Source organism: Muntiacus reevesi, chromosome 2, assembly GCF_963930625.1.
Source record: "Muntiacus reevesi chromosome 2, mMunRee1.1, whole genome shotgun sequence".
NCBI lineage: Eukaryota > Metazoa > Chordata > Mammalia > Artiodactyla > Cervidae > Muntiacus > Muntiacus reevesi.
Genome location: NC_089250.1, coordinates 161,064,656 through 161,082,798, shown reverse-complemented (window position 1 = coordinate 161,082,798; position 18,143 = coordinate 161,064,656). Strand labels below are relative to the sequence as shown.

Here is an 18,143-nt window from a genome sequence, read left to right as displayed (position 1 = left end):
AGTGATGCAAGCTCACAGAGTGATAATTGGGGTCTGTATGTGGTTACTTATTACAACATACTTTTGTTGCCATTGTTATTAATTTCCATGCTTTTGGTGTGCTAACCACTCCAAATACGGGCAGGAGACCTCATTTCAATTAATCGGCCACCACCGACCACCACGTTGGAAAGACAGCTGGCTAGTGGGCACAGAACCCACACCCACAGAGAGGCTATGGCCAGTGGTCGGGCCAGGGAGGCACCGTGGTTCTCTTCCTTCCTAGTATTAATAGATTGGAGGGATGCCTTTTTCTTTTTTTTTAAGAGAAAAACAATCAAGAGAAGGATTCTTTTTTCAACCCTCAGGGAAAATTTTCTGACTCTCTTCTCACTTGAATGAAAACAAAACAAAAGCATAAATTGGGAGATGTGGGGGGGCGGGGGGAGGGCATGTTATCAAGACCATTCCTCCTTATTTTCAAAGCCTTGGGCTCCCGAGATATTCTTAGCCAACAGCCCTGTGACAAAAGTCTTCAAACTGGGGTGTGTGTGCCCAGTGGGGGTGGGGGATGAGAGAGTCACCCAAGCGCTGGGACTTCAAGAATATGCATTTCTAGATCCTTAGCATCATACTGCCCTGTCCTGGCATCTTATAGGATCTCCCCTCCCACCCGTCCTTTCTCAATAGCTCTTCTCCCAACTGACAGAAGAAAAGCAGGTTCCTCCCTACTCCTGCATATTGCTATTGTGCCCAGCTCCACGGGGTGAAACCTCCAGGGTCCCAATTAGAAGTGGGACCTACTAATTCTAATTATAAGGGCAATTCAACAAAAGAAATTATTTTAACACTTAGAACCTTATGGTCAGTGAGAATTTAAAAAAAAAATCTTATCTATATCCATATATTTCACAGTGGAATGCTGATCATTGACTTTTTTTTTTGGATCTTTTTTTGATCTTTTTTTTTTGATCATTGACTTTTATGCAAAACATATTACAGTAAAATAATAGTCTCTGGGGACCGAAGGAAGTAGAGAAGGATAGAAAATTCCTCACCATTAGAGAGTTTTCGTGCATTTTTTTCTAGATGCATGATGGTGGAAGTCCATTTGCTACAGCAATTAGATTCCACTGGATACCTGGATGGTATCCTTAGTGATGTCATGAGTTCAATTTAAAAATATTAGCCACTATTTTAACATCAATAGGCTATTTTAGGTGTCTACTTAGAACATATGAGGGCACAGAGATTTTCAAGATTCTTGGAGGAGGGCTGCGAGAAGAGTCTGAAGGCCACTGCTCACAGAATCTGGACACCTGGTCCTGGGATGGGAGAGACCGGGGTTCATGCTGATGCCTGCTTCAGTGGGGATCCTACAGAAGTCCCGCAGGGGTTGGTTCTGGATCAGACTACCAGGCTCCACTGAGCTTCCTGGGCACTGGGTGGGAAGGGACCAGTGGCCCAACCTCATCAACTTTGAGGGAACACCTGGCCCCCCCTAAGTGATCCCCCTCCCTTTCTCAGTTCCAGGGTGGGAGTCTGACTGACTCAAGGGCAATGACCTGGCCTCAACTCGAGGGCAAGGATGAGCGGCCAATTCAGAGCATGGAAGGGTTGGCCTCACTCGCTCAGGCTCAGATGGGGAGACCCGGGGTTGCCCACTCACCTGTAGACAATGTTCTCATGGTGGAGGTCTTCCAGGCCGCACAGGATCTCTGCCGCGTAGAACAGGGCGCGCTCCTCCTCGAAGCCGGGGTTCCCCATGTTGTAGATGTGGAACTTCAGGTCCCCGCCGTTCATGATGGTCAGGACCAAACACAGTGCATCCTTGGTCTCGTAGGCGTAGGCCAGGTTGACCTGGGAGCACAAGACAGCCATGTGGTGGGGTTCCAGGGGCCCCCACATCTGCTCCTCTTCCCCAGGGGTCCTTGAAACTGGGTGGGAGGACTAGGGTGGGGAGCTGCAGCCGCTTCACACCACCCACTGCACCCCATTGCTGCCTCTCCATCCAATTTGGAGGTTCCAGGTAAGGAAGCAGAGTCAGAAGGGGCAGCTGGCACCTTTCCTGGGTCACGACAGGACGGGGTCTGTTCTTTCATGTCACAAAATCATGTGCGTGCATCAGGTGGTTAGAACTTCTGTCCTCTCTGGGCGTCCCCTTACAAGACCCAACAGCTCTGGGGAATGCAGGCAGCCGGGGTGGATGGCGCCGCGTGCCATCAGGCACAACTGGTGGGGGTGTAACTGGGGGAAACGCACACGCTCTCTGACAGTGATTCCTCCGCCAGGAATTCATCTCCCGGACATCCCCACAGAAATATGCCAAAGGGATGCTGAAGGATGGATGGACCCGGGGCAGCCTTGTCTGTTGTGGTGCCTTCAAAACCAGAAGCGATTTCTCCCTGTGGCTGCACAGGTCACCTGCAGGGGGCGCTCTGCTTCACTTCCGATCACCTGGAAGGGGGGCCCTCTGCTTCACTTCCGGTCACCTGGGGGGGCCCTCTGCTTCACTTCCGGCCACCTGCGGGGGGGCCCTCCGCTTCACTTCCGGTCACCTGGGGGGGCTCTGCTTCACTTCCGGTCACCTGGGGGGGCTCTGCTTCACTTCCGGTCACCTGGGGGGGCTCTGCTTCACTTCCGGTCACCTGGAGCGGGGGCTGTCCCCAGGCCCTGACACTCACCACAAACCGACTGTTGACCTTCTCCAGAATCTGCTTCTCATTCAGGGCCATGGACTCCCCTTTCCTCTTTTTGATCCTCTTCTTCTCCAAGCGTTTGCAGGCGTACATTTTACCCGTGGCCCGAACCTGGCAGGCACAGACCTGAGGGGGCAAGAGAGAAGACAAGGGCACACAGCACATGAGTTCTGAGGCTCCCTCCAGGCCAGGATGCGGTGTCTCCACGGCTGGGAACCACGGTGGCCAAAGCCAGCTGTGCCCTGGCCTGTGGGTATCCCAGCCTCAGGACCCAGCAAGGCCTGGCCAAGATCTGGGTCTGGTGCCATCTCAGGTGAACCCAAGCCCTTGGAGGCGGAGAAGCAGCAATTTATACCAGTTTAGGTGGCTGGCCAAGGCCGAAAGAACTGTTCGTCTCTCGGGGGACAACTAGATTTTCCCTGTCCCAAGCTTCTAACCAGATGCAGCCGCTAATAACTGGGGACTCTGAAGCACCAGCTGCTGGTAGGAGAGGCTTATTTCGGGAGGGGGTAGTCATGGGAGACCCCTGGGAACTCTGACTGTATAATTTAGAGGAATGAGACCCAGGGCATTTGGATCTGGCCCTAGTTCTGCCCCCATTCAGCTGTGTGATCTTGCCTGGGTTACCTAACCATTCTGAACGTCAGTTTTCCTCATCTCTAAAACGGGAATGACAAGGTTGGGGAAGATCAGGTTAAGTACAACGGTGCATATTAACAGCATGGCCGGGCCATACTTAGGCCCCTCATGTCCTCACTTCACACTCCAAACATAATCAAGGACACACATTTCCCTCTGTAGACTTGAACCCTGCCTGAGGCTGGCTCCAAGAGCATCTTCATCCAGACACCCTCCTTCCCTTTCTCAGACACCGGTGACCTTCCCAAGGCCCCAGCCTCACCCGCCTTCTCCACCAGGGGGCGCGTGACCCGGCCATTTGCTCAGAAGCCCTGCTTCGGACACTTTTCAGGCCAATCCGGAAGGGACAGAAAAAGGTGTCAAGAGTTCAAAAACTTTTCATGAACATGTGGACGTTCACTCACCTCCCCAAAGCCCCCTTTTCCTAGTACTCGGTACTGCCTGAAAGTGTTTTTGGTTACCGGTTGCCTGGAAGAAAAGCAAAAATCCAGCATGGGTCTTAACAGCATTAAGATGCAGAATTAAGAAGAAAAAGACAAGGGCAGCATTGAGAGGAGCTGAGAGGAGCTGAGCGGGGCAAGGCACACACCTCCAAACCCCGCCCTGGGGACCCTCAGGAACCACCGCTGCAGATGCGACCCTTGAGCACTGGCTCGGGGCTGGGCGCCCTCGGCCCTGGACTGGAAGGAAAGAGCAGGAGGCTTGATAAATGTGAGCAGAGGCTGCCTCACTGCACTTTCCCTGTGGTTCCCCTCTCTCTCCCAAATGCAAATCCTGCGGCTGCACTCAGAAGGAAGCTGTGTCCTCGGTGCAGGGAGAAGAGAGAGGGCCAGGAGTCACCACGGAGGCCAGGAAGGAAACCGCAGCCCTCCGTCCACACCTGCCTGGCGGAACAGCTTGCGCCTCCTGTCCCCAGGCGCCCGAGCTGTTCCTTCCTGCAGATGTGCCCTGGGAAGACAGGCCTCTTGGGAACAGAGAAACCGCTGGTCCCTACGTCCAGGCTGGTTACTCTCACCAAGGATCGAGGGCACTGGACTCCCCTGAACCCCAGGACAGGAGGAGATCCTTTCTGCCGAAAGGTGTGTGTGTGGGTGCATGCTCTGTCACTTCAGTCGTGTTCGACTCTTTGCGACCCTACGGACTGCACCCTGGACAGGCTTCCCTGTCCATGGGCTTTCCCAGGCAAGAACACTGCAATAGGTTGTCATTCCCTTCTCCAGGGGAACTTCTCGACCCTGAGATTAAACCTGCAACTCTTATGTCTCCTTCCTTGGGAGGTGGGTTCTTTACCACTAGCGCCACTGATATTTATGACTAATCACCTTATGTCTCTCAATTCCCCATTTTAATTAGCCAAAGCCATTTATAATGTCTAATGAGACAAACCTCAGATCTCATGGGGCAAAGGTGGGGCTCATGGAGTAAATAAAGAAAAAAATTGCCACTCAGTTGCGGCAAAGGCCTCCACCTTGTAGATAGCGTGTGTTTTCTCACTGCTGGCCTGTTTGGCTAAGAAGAATCAGGTTTTTTCCCCTCTCTTTTTTTGGCTTTAATGAGGTATAATTGACAAAGAGTGAACAACTTGATGTTTTGATATATGTATACATTGTGAAATGATCATCCAGTCAAGCTAATTAACATCCTTTCACCTCCCCAAATTAGCATCCCCCCACCCCTGCTCCCTTCTTTCCTTCCTTTCTTCCAAGGACACTTAAGATCCACCCTCTTAGCAAATTTTCAGTAAATGATACAGTACTGTTAACTCTTGTCCACATGTTGTATGTGAGATCCTTAGAACTGACTCATCTTGCATAACTTCAACCTTGTACCCTGGGCCAACATCTCCCATTTCTCCCATCCCCTCCCTGCCCCTGGCGACCACCACTCTACTCTCTGCTTCTATGACTCTATTTGGATTCCACATATAAGTGAGATCACGTAGTACTTGTTTTTCTGTGTCTGGTTTATTTCACTTAGCATAATGTCCTCCAGGTCCGTCCATGTTGTCATAAATGGCAAGACTTTCTTCTTCTTTTTTTTTTAAGGCTGAGTAATACTCCATTGTATAAACACGATCCTATTTTATTCTCATGGTCATTGCAGCATTATTCACAATAGCCAAGATATGGAAACAACTGAAAAAGCCATCAATTGATTAATGGGTAAGAAGAAGCAACAGCTTTTACAATATTAAAATTGGCTCTTGACTCTCGAGGGCTATCTTTGAGCATCCCCAAACCCACCCCAAGGATCTTCACCAGGGTGGGGATTGGCATGAGATTGGAGTGGGCCAAAGAACTGGATCAGCTCGAGAAAGACCAGTGAATCTCTGGTCACCCAGTGGCTCCTGAATGAGTCTCCCTTGGAAACTCTTCTCGCTGCTGGGTCCTGAAGAGGATTTGGGTTTAGTGGAAATCATAGCTTCGCACCACACTATTCTCTTAGGCGCTGTTCTTCTGGACGCTTCCTGGCCTGTCTGGAATTCATGTGTGTGATTCACTGCCTCTTCCCTGGTGTTTCTCTAGGAAGCAGGGTCCAGGCTGCCCCTGTGCCGGACCCCGCCTTGCTCTGCGTCTTGCACACGCGCGGCCTGGCCTAGAGCAAACCTGCCATGCGCCTGCATCCAACATGCGGCCCTGGGAAGCGTTTCCTCCAGCTGCCCTCGAAACCACATGAAGGCGTCCGGGCCTAACAGTTTACGATACATGGAGAACAAACAGTCGGTCGACATTACCGCAGAGCTCCTCTGCTGGGGGAAATGAGTGTAATACAATTTCCGAGGAATTTCTTGGTTAACCTTGGGAGGGAAAAAAATCCCTTTAATATTTCAACAGCACAGCACCAACAGGCCATGATCTTGTTAGCAAGAAAAAAGGCGGGGGGGGAAGCGGGGATGCTGTCAGTCATTTAGGGCGTTTCTAGGCCAGAGTCCTGCTTTGCTGGCTTCAACAGCTTAATGGCCTCAAAAGGGCATAACTCTTTTGGGGTCAACGCACCGATTTTAAAAGTCCATTTTTCTATTTCATGTGTTTGGTCCTGACAAGTAAAGTGAAAGCCAGGGGCCGCAGCTAAAGGCTTCCTTTGGAACAGGATGCTGGGTAAACTAAGGGTGAAGGACTTGAGCCAGGGACCTGGGCTTCAGATTCCAGCCTTGCCAGGCCATTGCTCTGTGACCCAGGGCTAACCCATCAACCTCTCTGAGCCTTGGATCTTCAGTAAAATGAAGATGTTGAAAAGGTATATATATATACATCTAGGGCTTCCCTGGTGGCTCAGAGGTTAAAGTGCCTGTCTGTAATGTGGGAGACCTGGGTTCGATCCCTGGGTTGGGAAGATCCCCTGGAGAAGGAAATGGCAACTCACTCCAGTATTCTTGCCTGGAGAATCCCATGGACAGAGGAGCCTGGTGGGCTACAGTCCATGGGGTCACGAAGAGTTGGATACGACTGAGCGTGTCATCACGCTCAACCTCTCTGAACCTTGCATCTTCAGTAAAATGGAGATGTTGGAAAGGTTCTCTGTAAGCCTCTGAGTGTCAGATGTCATCATTAGCACTCTAGGGAAAAAGGATGTGGCCCCTTCTGAGGGTCTCTATGGTAACAATCCCCATTGCTTCAAGCAGCTTGTTCACGGACACAGGTAATCCCAAGAATCTGCAGTCATTTGGCAGATGAGCACACTTAGGCTTTGAGAAATGAAATGAAATGAGATGCCCACGGTCTCGGCTAGTAAGCAGTGTGGTTGGAACTGGGGTCCAGACAGTCTGCTTTGGAGACCAGGTTCAGCGTCCTGACCTCATGCCACCACCCCGGGAAGGCAGGCACAGATCAGGGTTGTGTAACGCAGCCCAGGGCTCCAGACTGTGGGGCAAAGTGGGGCAAGATGAGTATCTCCCCACCAGACAGCGCTCCACAAGGGTCAGCTGCTCCCTCCAAGACATTAGGCAGGTGTGGTGACGGCTGAGCCAAAGGGCTCGGTGACGACGCATGACAACGATGACATTCAGTGGTTAACCTCCCAAGGCGGCAGGCCTTGTTGAGCTGTGCTCTCGTCGCATCCTCATCACGCCCCCGAGGCGGGCACTGCTATTATCCCCACATCACAGGTGAGGAAGCCGAGGAGTGGAGAGGGGAGCAGCCCTCCCTTGGCGCCCCAGGAGGAAGCCGAGCTGGGACTCAGATCAGGCTGTGGGCTCCTGGTGGCCCACGCGTGGCTCCCGGAGCCATGGCGTGCACGGGCAGGGTGGCCAGAGGTGGGCCACGTGCCAACAGAGAAGCCCGTCTGCTGCTCCCTCTATCACCCCATCGGTCAGGGTGGAGACAAACGTGCCCCAGGATGTAGGGCGGGGTGTATCCTCAGATCTCCCTGAAGAGGGCAGGGAGGGCAGTGAGTGAAGCTCTTTGGGGGTTCGTGTCCCCCAGGTTCGCGTCCTAGGCATCTGCAGGGGACTCAGCATGGACCCAAAACACGTGCAGGAGCAGGAGGGCTCCTGGCTTTCTGCCCACAGCGTATACGTACGGCAGCGAGTGCCAGGCCCTCCGGGCACAGGAACCCTGGTGGAGGGAGGGGGAGCTCCCATCCTCGCCTACCAGCGCACCCCCTATGGCTTTATTTTTTATTTATTTGCTTCCCTAGTGGCTCAGATGGTAGAGAATTTGCCTGCAATGCAGGAGACCCGGGTTCGATCCATGGGTGGGGAAGACCCCCTGGAAAAGGAATGGCAGCCCGCTCCGGTATTTTTGCCTGGAGAATCCCACAGACAGAGGGGCCTGGCAGGCTACAGTCATGGGGTCTCAAAGAGCCAGACATGACTGAGCAAACTAATAGTTGATTTACAACGTTGTGTTTATTTATTTAATTGTTTTTTTATTTTTGGCCACACCCAGTGGCATGTGGGATCTGAGTTCTCTGACCAGGTTTCAAACCCACATCCCCTGCATTGGAAGGCAGAGTCTTAACCACTGGATCACCAGGGAAGTCCCCACAGTATGTCTTTAATGTAAACATTGCCCTGACCTGCAAATCCTGGGATGCTGTAGTGGGCAGAGCACCACTCGGGGGTCCTGGGCCGGGGTCCCCCTTGGCTGCACTAATCCCTCTTGGGTGACCCAGCAAGCCACATACTCATGGCCTCTCCTTTCTCATCAGTCACACAGAGGCCACTTCTGCCTGACCAAGTCACTGCTGTGTGTGCAGGAGCACTTTGAAGAGAAGCAGTTCAGTTCAGTCATTCAGTTGTGTCCGACTCTTTGCGACCCCATGGACTGTGGCACGCCAGGCTCTCCTTGTCCTTCACCAACTCCCAGAGTTTGCTCAAACTCATGTCCATCGAGTCGGTGATGCCATCCAACCGTCTCATCCTCTGTTGTCCCCTTCTCCTCCCGCCGTCAATCTTTCCCAGCATCAGGGTTTTTTCCAGTGAGTTAGTTCTTTGCATCAGGTGGCCAAAGTATTGGACTTTCAGCTTCAGCATCAGTCCTTCCAATGAATAATCAGGACTGATTTCCTTTAGGATGGACTGGTTGGATCTCCTTGCTGTTCAAGGGACTCTCAAGAGTCTTCTCCAACACCACAGTTCAATAGCATAAGGTGGCAAATAAAAGACAGAAAAGATGCTCGGTCTCACCCACGATTAGAGATGAAAAGGTAAACAAGAGGGAAACCTGGCTCTCACAGGCCAAGAACAGCGTGGCTGAAGCTGAGGCCAAGCAGCCACCGGGGGCACTGCGGGACTAGGAAGTGGGCAGCAGTTGGGGAGTGAGATCTAGCCGCCCCTCACAGCTGAAAACCCTGCCCTTGGAGCTCCTCTGCTAGGAATATCCATGACGTATCTCTGGAAGTACATACAGATGTATGGCCAGGGACTTCCCTTGCAGTCTGGTGGCTAAGACTTCGCGCTCCCAATGCAGGGACCCAGGTTTGACCCCTGGTCAGGGAACTAGGTCCCATAAGCTGCAACTGAAGATCCTGAGGGCCACATCTAAGATCCAGCACAGCCAAATTAATAAATATTTTAAAAAGGATTTATGTACAAAGTTATTCACTATTCAGGGAAGGCTGCACACAAAATGAGAGCAATCTCCAACATCCATCAGTAGGCGGGGGGTTACATGAGAAATGTGCACATCTATGTAAGAATATGTGCGTGCATGCTAAGTCACCTCTGACTCTGTTACCTCATGGACTGTAGCCCCAGGCTCCTGAGTCCATGGGATTCTCCAGGCTAGAACACTGGAGTGGGTTGCCACGTCCTCCTCCAGGGGATCTTCCCGACCCAGGGATCGAACCTGCATTGGCGGGCGGGTTCTTTACCACCAGCGCCACCTGGGAAGCCCCCGTGTAAGAATATGGCAGGCCTTTATGTTGGCAGAGAAAGACTTCCCAGAGACAGTGAACCACCAAAAAAATAAGCACAGAATGCTGAGTATATGTGTGAATGAGTTTGTGTGTGTTGTGTGCACAATAATAAGCATATAGCATTTCTAGAATACTCAAGAAATTAACAGGAAAAGAATGCTTCACTTTATTTGAGCCATGGACCCATGGGAGGTAACTGATTTCTGTATAACTTGTCACGGGAAAAACTCATATCCCCACCCTGCCGACAAACACACTTGTACACATTTGTGTGTGGGGTGTGCCACCCCGGAAGCACTCACCTTTCCAACCACTTCCACTGGAGAAAGCGATCAAAATACATGCTGTCCAGGTACTCGTGGAAGGGTTCTCCCCGCAGGTAGTCGTGGACAGACCTAGCTCGGAGGGGACAAACGGATGAACACTTCACCATCCTGACTCTGCAGCATAGAAGCAGGTCACCGCCCGGCCTCCTGCACCTCCAGACTTTGGAAATGCAGACACACAGGGGTCTCCAACAGACTTAGCGGGAGGGAAGCCAGGCCCCGGTCATTCTACAAAGCTTGCCTGAGACGGACTGACTGACCCGCAGACGTGTAGTCAGTACTTGCCCTGGGCACTGCTTGGGTTCCGGGACATGGCAGTGAGCAGCTGTGGCATCGTGAGACCACGAATAAATAAATGACCCCAGGGGCATGTTATCATGAGTTAGCAGGAAGTGAGGCCCCTGGGGGGGTCCGGGAGATCTCTTCGAAGGAGGGACAGGAGCTGAGATGAGAACTGAGCAATGTTTAACTATGCACGGGGGAGGGATTGGGACTCTGAGGCAGAGGGTGTCTCGGCAAGAGGCCGAGGGGCACGGGCTCTGGATTTGGTCAGGACCAGTGAAGCCACCTGCGGTAGAATTTACTGGGCACCTGTTGTGGGCCAGGTCCCGGGCCAGGCCCTGGAGGGTTCTGAACTTGGCTGCAGGCAGGGCTGGGCTTGGTTCCCTTTAAAAAGCAGCCACACTGACCAGTCAAGCCCAGGCGCTTGGGACCTGGGGAAGGGAGGGGACACTCAGAGTGAGAGAATCTTGGAGACTGTGTCCAGCCAAACCTGAGAACAGGGGCCTGCGTCGGGGGCCAGGATGGCCACTCCCTCAAGGGCAGGGGGGCAGCCCAGGGACACCCCCCACCCGCTGTCAGGGCTGACCCTCAGCCACCTCCAAGCCCGGATTCTGCCCACGGGGGTCCCTCCCCAGCACCTGCCACAGGGCCGGGCCTCAAGCTGACCCTCTGCAGAACATCCTAGCTCTTCCCAGTGCATGGAGCGTCGGCGATAAGCCATGAGAGCAGGACTGCATTCTTGCTCTCAAGGTCTGCCCTGAGTGACATGCACACAGCAGGTGCCCAATTAATGTCTGGGCTGCCAACTCTGAACGAGGGTGCCCTTGCGCCTGCTGTGATCTTGGCGAGTAAGTCTGTTTGTGCCCCTGCCTGTCAGCTTACGGGGAGGGCACGTGTGGACACAGGAACGGGTGTCAGCTCAGCGCCTACATGTAGCTTCGCGGCACATCCTTGCGAGATGATGGAGCCTAATTGGTGCTCGGCTGGCTCCACACCCACTGACGCGTCTCGTGTCACACTGCAGCCTGCGATGAGCTGTGGGTGTGGCCAGGGGCAGCCTGCAGCCCCGCTCCGACAGCAGTGCAGGCGGGTGGCAGCGGTTGGGGGCAGGGGGGTGGGTGGGTGGGATGGGCAGGAAGGGTTTCCAAACCAGCCAGACTGGGGCAGAGCTTTACACATGCCTCCGTCTCAGCGGCCTGGGAGCTGGTTGGTTTCAACATCATCCGAAGTACATGTTTCTCTGCAGTTGGCACCCTGGGCTCTTTTCCCTTCATACACGGGCCACTGGGGGGCTTGGCGGGGGCCTTCGGGCACTGAAGACCTGCCCCCGGGTGCCCAGCGCTCCGAGCGGGGGTGGTGAGAGGCAGCCCCCTTTCCAGGTGGCCGGGTGGAGACCCACAAGAAGGCTGAGGGTCGTGACCCCCAGACAGAGGAGGGGAGGCCAGGACTCGGAGCACTTACTGCACGCAGGCCGAGAAGAGTTCTTTGCAGGGTTTCTGAAGGAGCTTCTCCTCCGTCTGGGAGACCAGGTCCCGTCCAACTTGGGTGATGAAAACTGGGGACTGGGGGCAGGAAGAGAAGAGGAGGCATCAGTGAGGCAGAGGGCAAGGGGCTGGGCTGCCACAGGGGCCCCTCCCACCCGCACCTGGGAGGTGGTGGCGATGGAAGGTGGTGACCCAACTGGCCAGCGCTCGGGTCAGATTTCTGGTTCTGCCGCTGACAGTGTGGTGACCTCGTAAGGCCACCCTGCTCCTCGGAGCCCCACTGTCCTCCTCTCCGAACACAGATCGTGACATCCCGTGTCCCGGGCTGTGGTCGGAACCGAGGGCAGGGTGTGAGCACTCACAGTGAAGGGATTCCCCCGCGTCCCTTAGTCACAGGGGGGCTGTGTCCTCGGAGGGCGGGTGTCAGAGGGTCTGGAGCAGGAGAAGGGGTGGCTCTGCACCCGGGGGAGCAGGGGAAGGCTGTGACACAGGCCTGGCTTGGGTTTGCCAGGTCTGCATCCCACTCCCACATGGCTTGCTCCGGACACAGCCTCGCTGTTACCAGGAGGACAGTTAGAAATAACCATTTCTCCAGGAACCAGTCAATGAAGCCATAAGAGGTGGATGCTACTACTATGATGCTCATTTCATAGACGAGGAAACTAAGGTTCGGAAAGGTTAAGATCTTTGCCCAAGGTCACCAGCAGGCGGCAGAGACAGGATTTACACCAGGTTGGGCGGGTCTAGAGTGAAGCTGGTTGGAAGTGGTGGGGTGTCTAGACCACCTGTGTGTGCTCCCCTCATTCACTGCCATCTCCCAGGAGGTCCCTGAGATGTGACCTTAGCTGTGGGCTGACCTGGAACTTATACAGAGGATGCTACAGCTCAGGGCGGTGAGCCGCTGGTCTCGGGGTGGGGGTGGGGTTGGGGTGGGTGTTATTGCAGAGGGTGGGGGGTCAGCTGGGAAAGCTTCTGAGGAGGGGGTCAGAGGCAAAGCAGAATGTGGCCTCAGACCTCCCACCCCTCCTGGGCCCTCCCGCCTGGGCCCTCCCCACTCCTGAGCAGACGGGAGGGGCTTCCGGGGGTCTGGGGGCGGCTCAGCTGTGCGTGAAGTCACGGCACCGTCATTCCTTGGAACCGGCTGGCAGGAGAGTTCTGGAGGCGCTGCCTACACTCAAAGCCCCGCGGGGAGTTAATAGCTGGTGATGACGCGTTTGGTTTAATGACCACGGGTTTAAATTCAGTCTTTGGCTCGATGACGTGAAGAGACGAAGCGATTCCAACTAAACCCCCTCTTGAGTGACTCTGGGGAACGGTACCTTCTGCCAGTATGAACGGAATAAGAAGCTGTCAGCAGTTTTAAGCCGGGAACGTAAAAAGCCAAACCTGCTGGGAGGGTGGGCCGTGCCACAGCTCAAAGAGGCACTTGCTGTTCTAGTCACATCAGGGGAATCCGAGGGTGTTGGTCCTTCCCCCCGACTGAGAAGGCTCTCCCCAGCCTACAGGCAAGGTCTGATGCGTCACATAAGAAAAAGGGCCGTGAGGTCCCGGTGACCACAGTCTGTCCTCTGTGGCTTGAAGGCGGGAGAATTTCACACGGTTTCAGATCTCTTTCCAGGAAGCTAAGCCCTGCTGGTCCCAGGAGGCCTGTGAGGTGGGCTGGAGAAGGGAGGGGTGTTTCCTCCCGGCCAGGTGGGCTCTGGAGAGGAATGACCCCCTCACTGCCCTGAGGGCTAAGGAAGGCCCCAAGAGCTCCGGCGGCAGGGCTGGGGCTCTCTCCAGCGGGACTGCTCCTCTGGGATGGAGCCGAGGGTCAGGATGGAGCAGGAAGGACTGGGGTCACTCTCCTCCATGTCACAGATATTCCCTTAATTTCTAACCAAACAGAAAAGACCGCGAGGCCCTCGGATATTCATGGGGCTGAAAGCAGCCTGGAGAAGAGGTGTCTGTAGCAGTCGCTGGTAAAATTCTCCCTGGGGCCTGGGACCCCCTCGGGCCACCAGTGTTAGAAATGACACTTTATTTCTCCGGTCACCAGGTGGTCTCCTCAAGGGGTCCCAGCCTGCAGGATCCAACTTTAACACAAGAGTGTGAACGTAGGCACCAAGTGAAGTGTGAAATTCGCTCAGTCTGTCCGACTATTTGTGACCCCATAGACCTCAAGAGGCACCCCGGGCACTCCTCAAGAGGGCATCTCCACAGCCAACTTCAGATGGCTTAAAACACAGTTCGCACCTCAGGGACACAGCTGTGCACACTCGGGCTTGCAGACCACCAGGCTCTCCCCTCCAGCCTGGTGAGAAAGGACTTGGTTCCTAGAGGAGCCTCAGGCTACAGGGCCACCTGTCCTACCCCCGAGTCACACGTGGAGCAAGAGAACACGCCCCCACATACACACCTCTTTGCCCAAGACACTTCCCTGTTTCTTCTCCCTTGGGGTGGGGGACGGGTGTGGCATTTGAGCTCGGGTGTGTCTTGTCCACTCTCTGTGGGTCTGTGCCTTTGGGTAGAAGCCCCCCATCACCAGAGGAAAATAACCTGCCCCACCCCTCCCCGTGGAATGTAAAACTGACCTTGAATTCAGTACCACTTGGGGCTGCAGTCGGACGGGGCGAGTGGCCAGCAGGTCCCTCGGGTCGGGAGACTCCGCACACCTGCCCCTTTGTACCTCCAGCCCCGCGACGGCCCAGACGCACGCCAGACCTGGGGTCTGCCCAGACAGCCCAGACCCAGGCGGGAACAGACTCGCCTGTTCACGATGCCTAAGCCACAGGTCCTGGGCTTCCTGCTGTGTGTTACCAAAACGCACTTTTGAGGCAGCAAGAGGGGTGAGGGGTCCAAGTGTTTCTCTGGACACCACAGCACAATCAGAGGAGCCCTTGGCGTCGTTCTGAACATAAACGGTGCAGGCCAGTTAAATGGGACAGGGGCCCCATGGGCTCTGCACCTTCACACTTCCCTAAGCTCCCTCCTCTCTTTTGGCCCTACCTCCCTGTTCTCATATGCACCCTTCGTAGCTCAGCTGGTAGAGCGGAGGACTGTAGACTAGATAAATGTGGACATCCTTAGGTTGTTGGTTCGATTCCAGCTCAAAGGAAGTGCCTTAGTTGCTGCAGGCTTCCCTGGGGGCTCAGACGGTAAAGCGTCTGCCTGCAATGCGGGAGACCCGGGTTTGATCCCTGGGTCAGGAAGATCCCCTGGAGAAGGAAACGGCAACCCACTCCAGTACTCTTGCCTGGAAAATCCCATGGACGGAGGAGCCTGGTAGGCTGCAGTCCATGGGGTCGCAAAGAGTCAGACACAACTGAGTGACTTCACTTATTCCCTCTTCAGTGCCCTCAGGCCGCCTCACTGCCCGTGACCCTAAACTTCAACATGGGGCCTGGGCCAGACCTCCCCTCCTCTCCTCCACAGACACCTCTGCAACACGGAGGCAGGGATGGTATAGGCGACCAGCAGGGATTCGGGGCACTGCAGGCCTCAGGACTTCTAAGGAGGAGAGAGTTAGGGGCTGCTGGGCGCGGGGTGGGAGGATCTGGTTAGTTAGAAGAGCTAAGGATTTGTCCTGAAGCTGCATCTGTATAGCAATGGATTAAGCGGGATCATGTGCTGGATTTGGGGTAACATGCGGGCTAAGAGAAAGAAGGAAATGGCAACCCACTCCAGTATTCCTGCCTGGAGAATCCCAGGGACGGGGGAGCCTGGTGGGCTGCCTGCCGTCTTTGGGGTCGCACAGAGTCGGACAGGACTGAAGCGACTTAGCAGCATTACCTGGGGTGCTTCAGGGATAGAGGTTGGAAAGGAAGGGATGGGGGCCGCGGGGAGGGGGGAAGCCTGGGTCTGGTCTGGGCAGGAAGCCTCCGTGGGTGTTTAACTCAGCCCTCGACCCAGGAAGCCTGTGCGGCTCATCCACCACGCCCAAGCCTCTGCCTCCCTCAGCAACCTCCAGTGACAGGGATGGAGCCCCCGGGGCAGACCGACAGTCCCCCAGCCCCCCTACCCCCACCCACGCTCGGCCTCCACAGGTCATCCGCAGCCGGTCCACCAGGTGGCGCTATTGAGCCCCTTGCAGCTGCGCGGCGCTCGCAGACACCCCAGGGTATGACCAGTCCCCCGTCCTCCCTCCATCCCCCATTCCCCATCAGAGGAGGGAGGCCAGATGGCACACCTGAAATAATTACCGAGTGATTCATCTCTGGCCTGAGGAGAGCGGCCTTTGCAGTAAGAATTTAGGTGAAAAGTGAGATAGCCCCCTGGAGAGGGCTGGATCTTGAGGGAGAGGTGGGGTTTACACCGGGGTTGGGGGGGGGCGGCCCAAAGGCCGGGAGGCAGGGCAAGCAGGGAGCTGTAGGGGTGCTGCTCACGGGGAGGAGGGCTCATCCAGATAGAGCTAAATAAGGGCGACGGCTGGCGCGGTCATGTCTTGCCAGGCTGGATCTCACTGACGGCTGAGTCATCAGGCCAAGGGTGGCACCGTAAGGGCGGTTGGCGGGGGGAGGTGGCCACGGGCTGCTACCCCTGTTCTCCCCGGGGCTGGTGCCGCCGCTGCCCTCTGCACCAAGGTGACCAGCGGGAGGAAGGAACCTCATTTTCTGTGGTGTCTGACGACCTTGTTCCCGAAGCATCCCAGTTCCTCGTGTCAAAGAGGTCAGAGTGGAGATGGCACCCACCGTATGTGGCCGGTGTCCCTGGGGGTGCCGAGGGATGCAGGCACGGCTGGGTCCCGAAACCACTCTCCAATGCCTCCTTCGCAGCTGCCAAGAATCCCAAAGAGAGCACCTCTCCTGTCACCCTTGGAGCCTTCCAGAAACACAGGCCCGACACTTGTTTAGAGATCAGGAGCCCAGAGGATACAGGAGGAGGGGGAGAACACAGAGCGCTCTCCTGGGAAGAGCCTCGGGGCCTCACTGATGCAACCCCACTGGTGGCACAGATGGAAAAACTGAGAAAAGAGACCCCTCTGAGTCACGGCGCTGGCCAGGGGGAGCAGACCAACAGTGGAGGGGCTCCACAGCGGTCAGAGTTTGGGCCGGTAGATCTGAGCTGCCTGGGCTCTAACCAGGTGTCCTGAGCCGCTCAAGGGAAAGAACACAGCCCCAGCCTCGCTGTCCCCACTCAAAACCAGTTTGTCCCCACTTCACAGATGGGGACAGGCACACACAGCAATCTCAGCCCTGGTATGTTTCAAGAATTCTCTTTCTCTTGCCTGGACTAACTAGTAATAGGCCCTCACAAGCCTCTGCATCCACCTGCTCATACATGGATGCAACAGTCCCCAAGAGAATTTTTCCATCTCACACAGCAGAGATGAGCCCCACTGCCGACAGACCAAGTTCAGTGCCTTCTTGATCCAGCCCTAAAGGCCTTCCTCAACCTGCCTCCCCATCATGCCCTCCACTCCCACTGCACACTCATTTCCTGGGTAAACTCTGGCTTTCCAGCCACCAGGCCTTTGCTAGTCTCATGGAAGGAGCCCTTGCCGCCTGTCATGGCTCATCGTCCAAACCCTATGCAGTCTTCAGGACCTTTTTCCAATGCAACCTCATTCAAAATGATTCTCTGAGCTCACAGGGCCTTCCGCACAATCCCACCTCCCACTGACAACATTCATCATCATTGTGATTTCTTGAGCACCTATTATATGTTAAGTCCTAGGAACTTCCCATGGGGTATCTTTTTTAATCTCTCAAAGTAGGTATTATGCTTATGTAACCTGTATGAAGAATACGTCATGTGAAATGCTGGGCTGGATGAAGCACAAACTGGAATCAAGATTGCAGGGAGAATTATCAATAACCTCAGATATGCAGATGATACCACCCCATGGCAGAAAGCAAAGAGGAACTAATGAGCCTCTTGATGAAGGTGAAGGAGGAAAGTGAAAAAGTTGACTTAAAAGTCAACATTCAAAAAACAAAGATGATGGCATCCAGTCCCATCACTTCATGGCAAATAGATGGGGAAACAATGGAAACAGTGACAGACTTTATTTTCTTGGGCTCCAAAGTCACTGAGGAAGGTGACTGCAGCCATGAAATCAGAAGACTCTTGCTCCTTGGAAGAAAAGCAATGACAAACCTAGACAGCGTATTAAAAAGCAGAGACATTACTTTGCTGACAAAGGTTCGTCTAGTCAAAGCTATGGTTTTTCCAGTAGTCATGTATGGATATAAGAGCTGGACAATAAAAAAGACTGAGCACCAAAGAACTGGTGTCTTTGAACTGTGGTGCTAGCGAAGACTCTTGAGAGTCCCTTGGACTGAAAGGAGATCAAACCAGTCAATTGTAAAGGAAATCAGTCCTGAATATTCATTGGAAGGACTGAGGCTGAAGCTGGAGCTCCAATACTTTGGCCACCTGATGTGAAGGGCTGACTC

The 18,143-nt window shown here is 54.5% G+C and overlaps 1 protein-coding gene across 4 annotated transcripts in view; it reads right to left on the bottom strand.

Moving 5' to 3' along the window:
• Positions 1-18,143, bottom strand: part of GRK5 (G protein-coupled receptor kinase 5) — a 221,248-nt gene that overhangs the window by 13,981 nt on the left and 189,124 nt on the right. For 3 of the 4 annotated variants that reach the window (XM_065923425.1, XM_065923424.1, XM_065923427.1), the window contains exons 5-9: positions 11,744-11,844; positions 9,977-10,069; positions 3,722-3,785; positions 2,664-2,804; positions 1,649-1,839 (exon numbers count right to left, since the gene is read on the bottom strand). In XM_065923425.1, coding sequence (XP_065779497.1) covers positions 1,649-1,839; positions 2,664-2,804; positions 3,722-3,785; positions 9,977-10,069; positions 11,744-11,844 — 590 coding nt within the window. Of the gene's footprint in view, positions 1-1,648; positions 1,840-2,663; positions 2,805-3,721; positions 3,786-9,976; positions 10,074-11,743; positions 11,845-18,143 lie in introns of those variants that run through there. The other variant, XM_065923428.1, reaches the window with a different exon arrangement.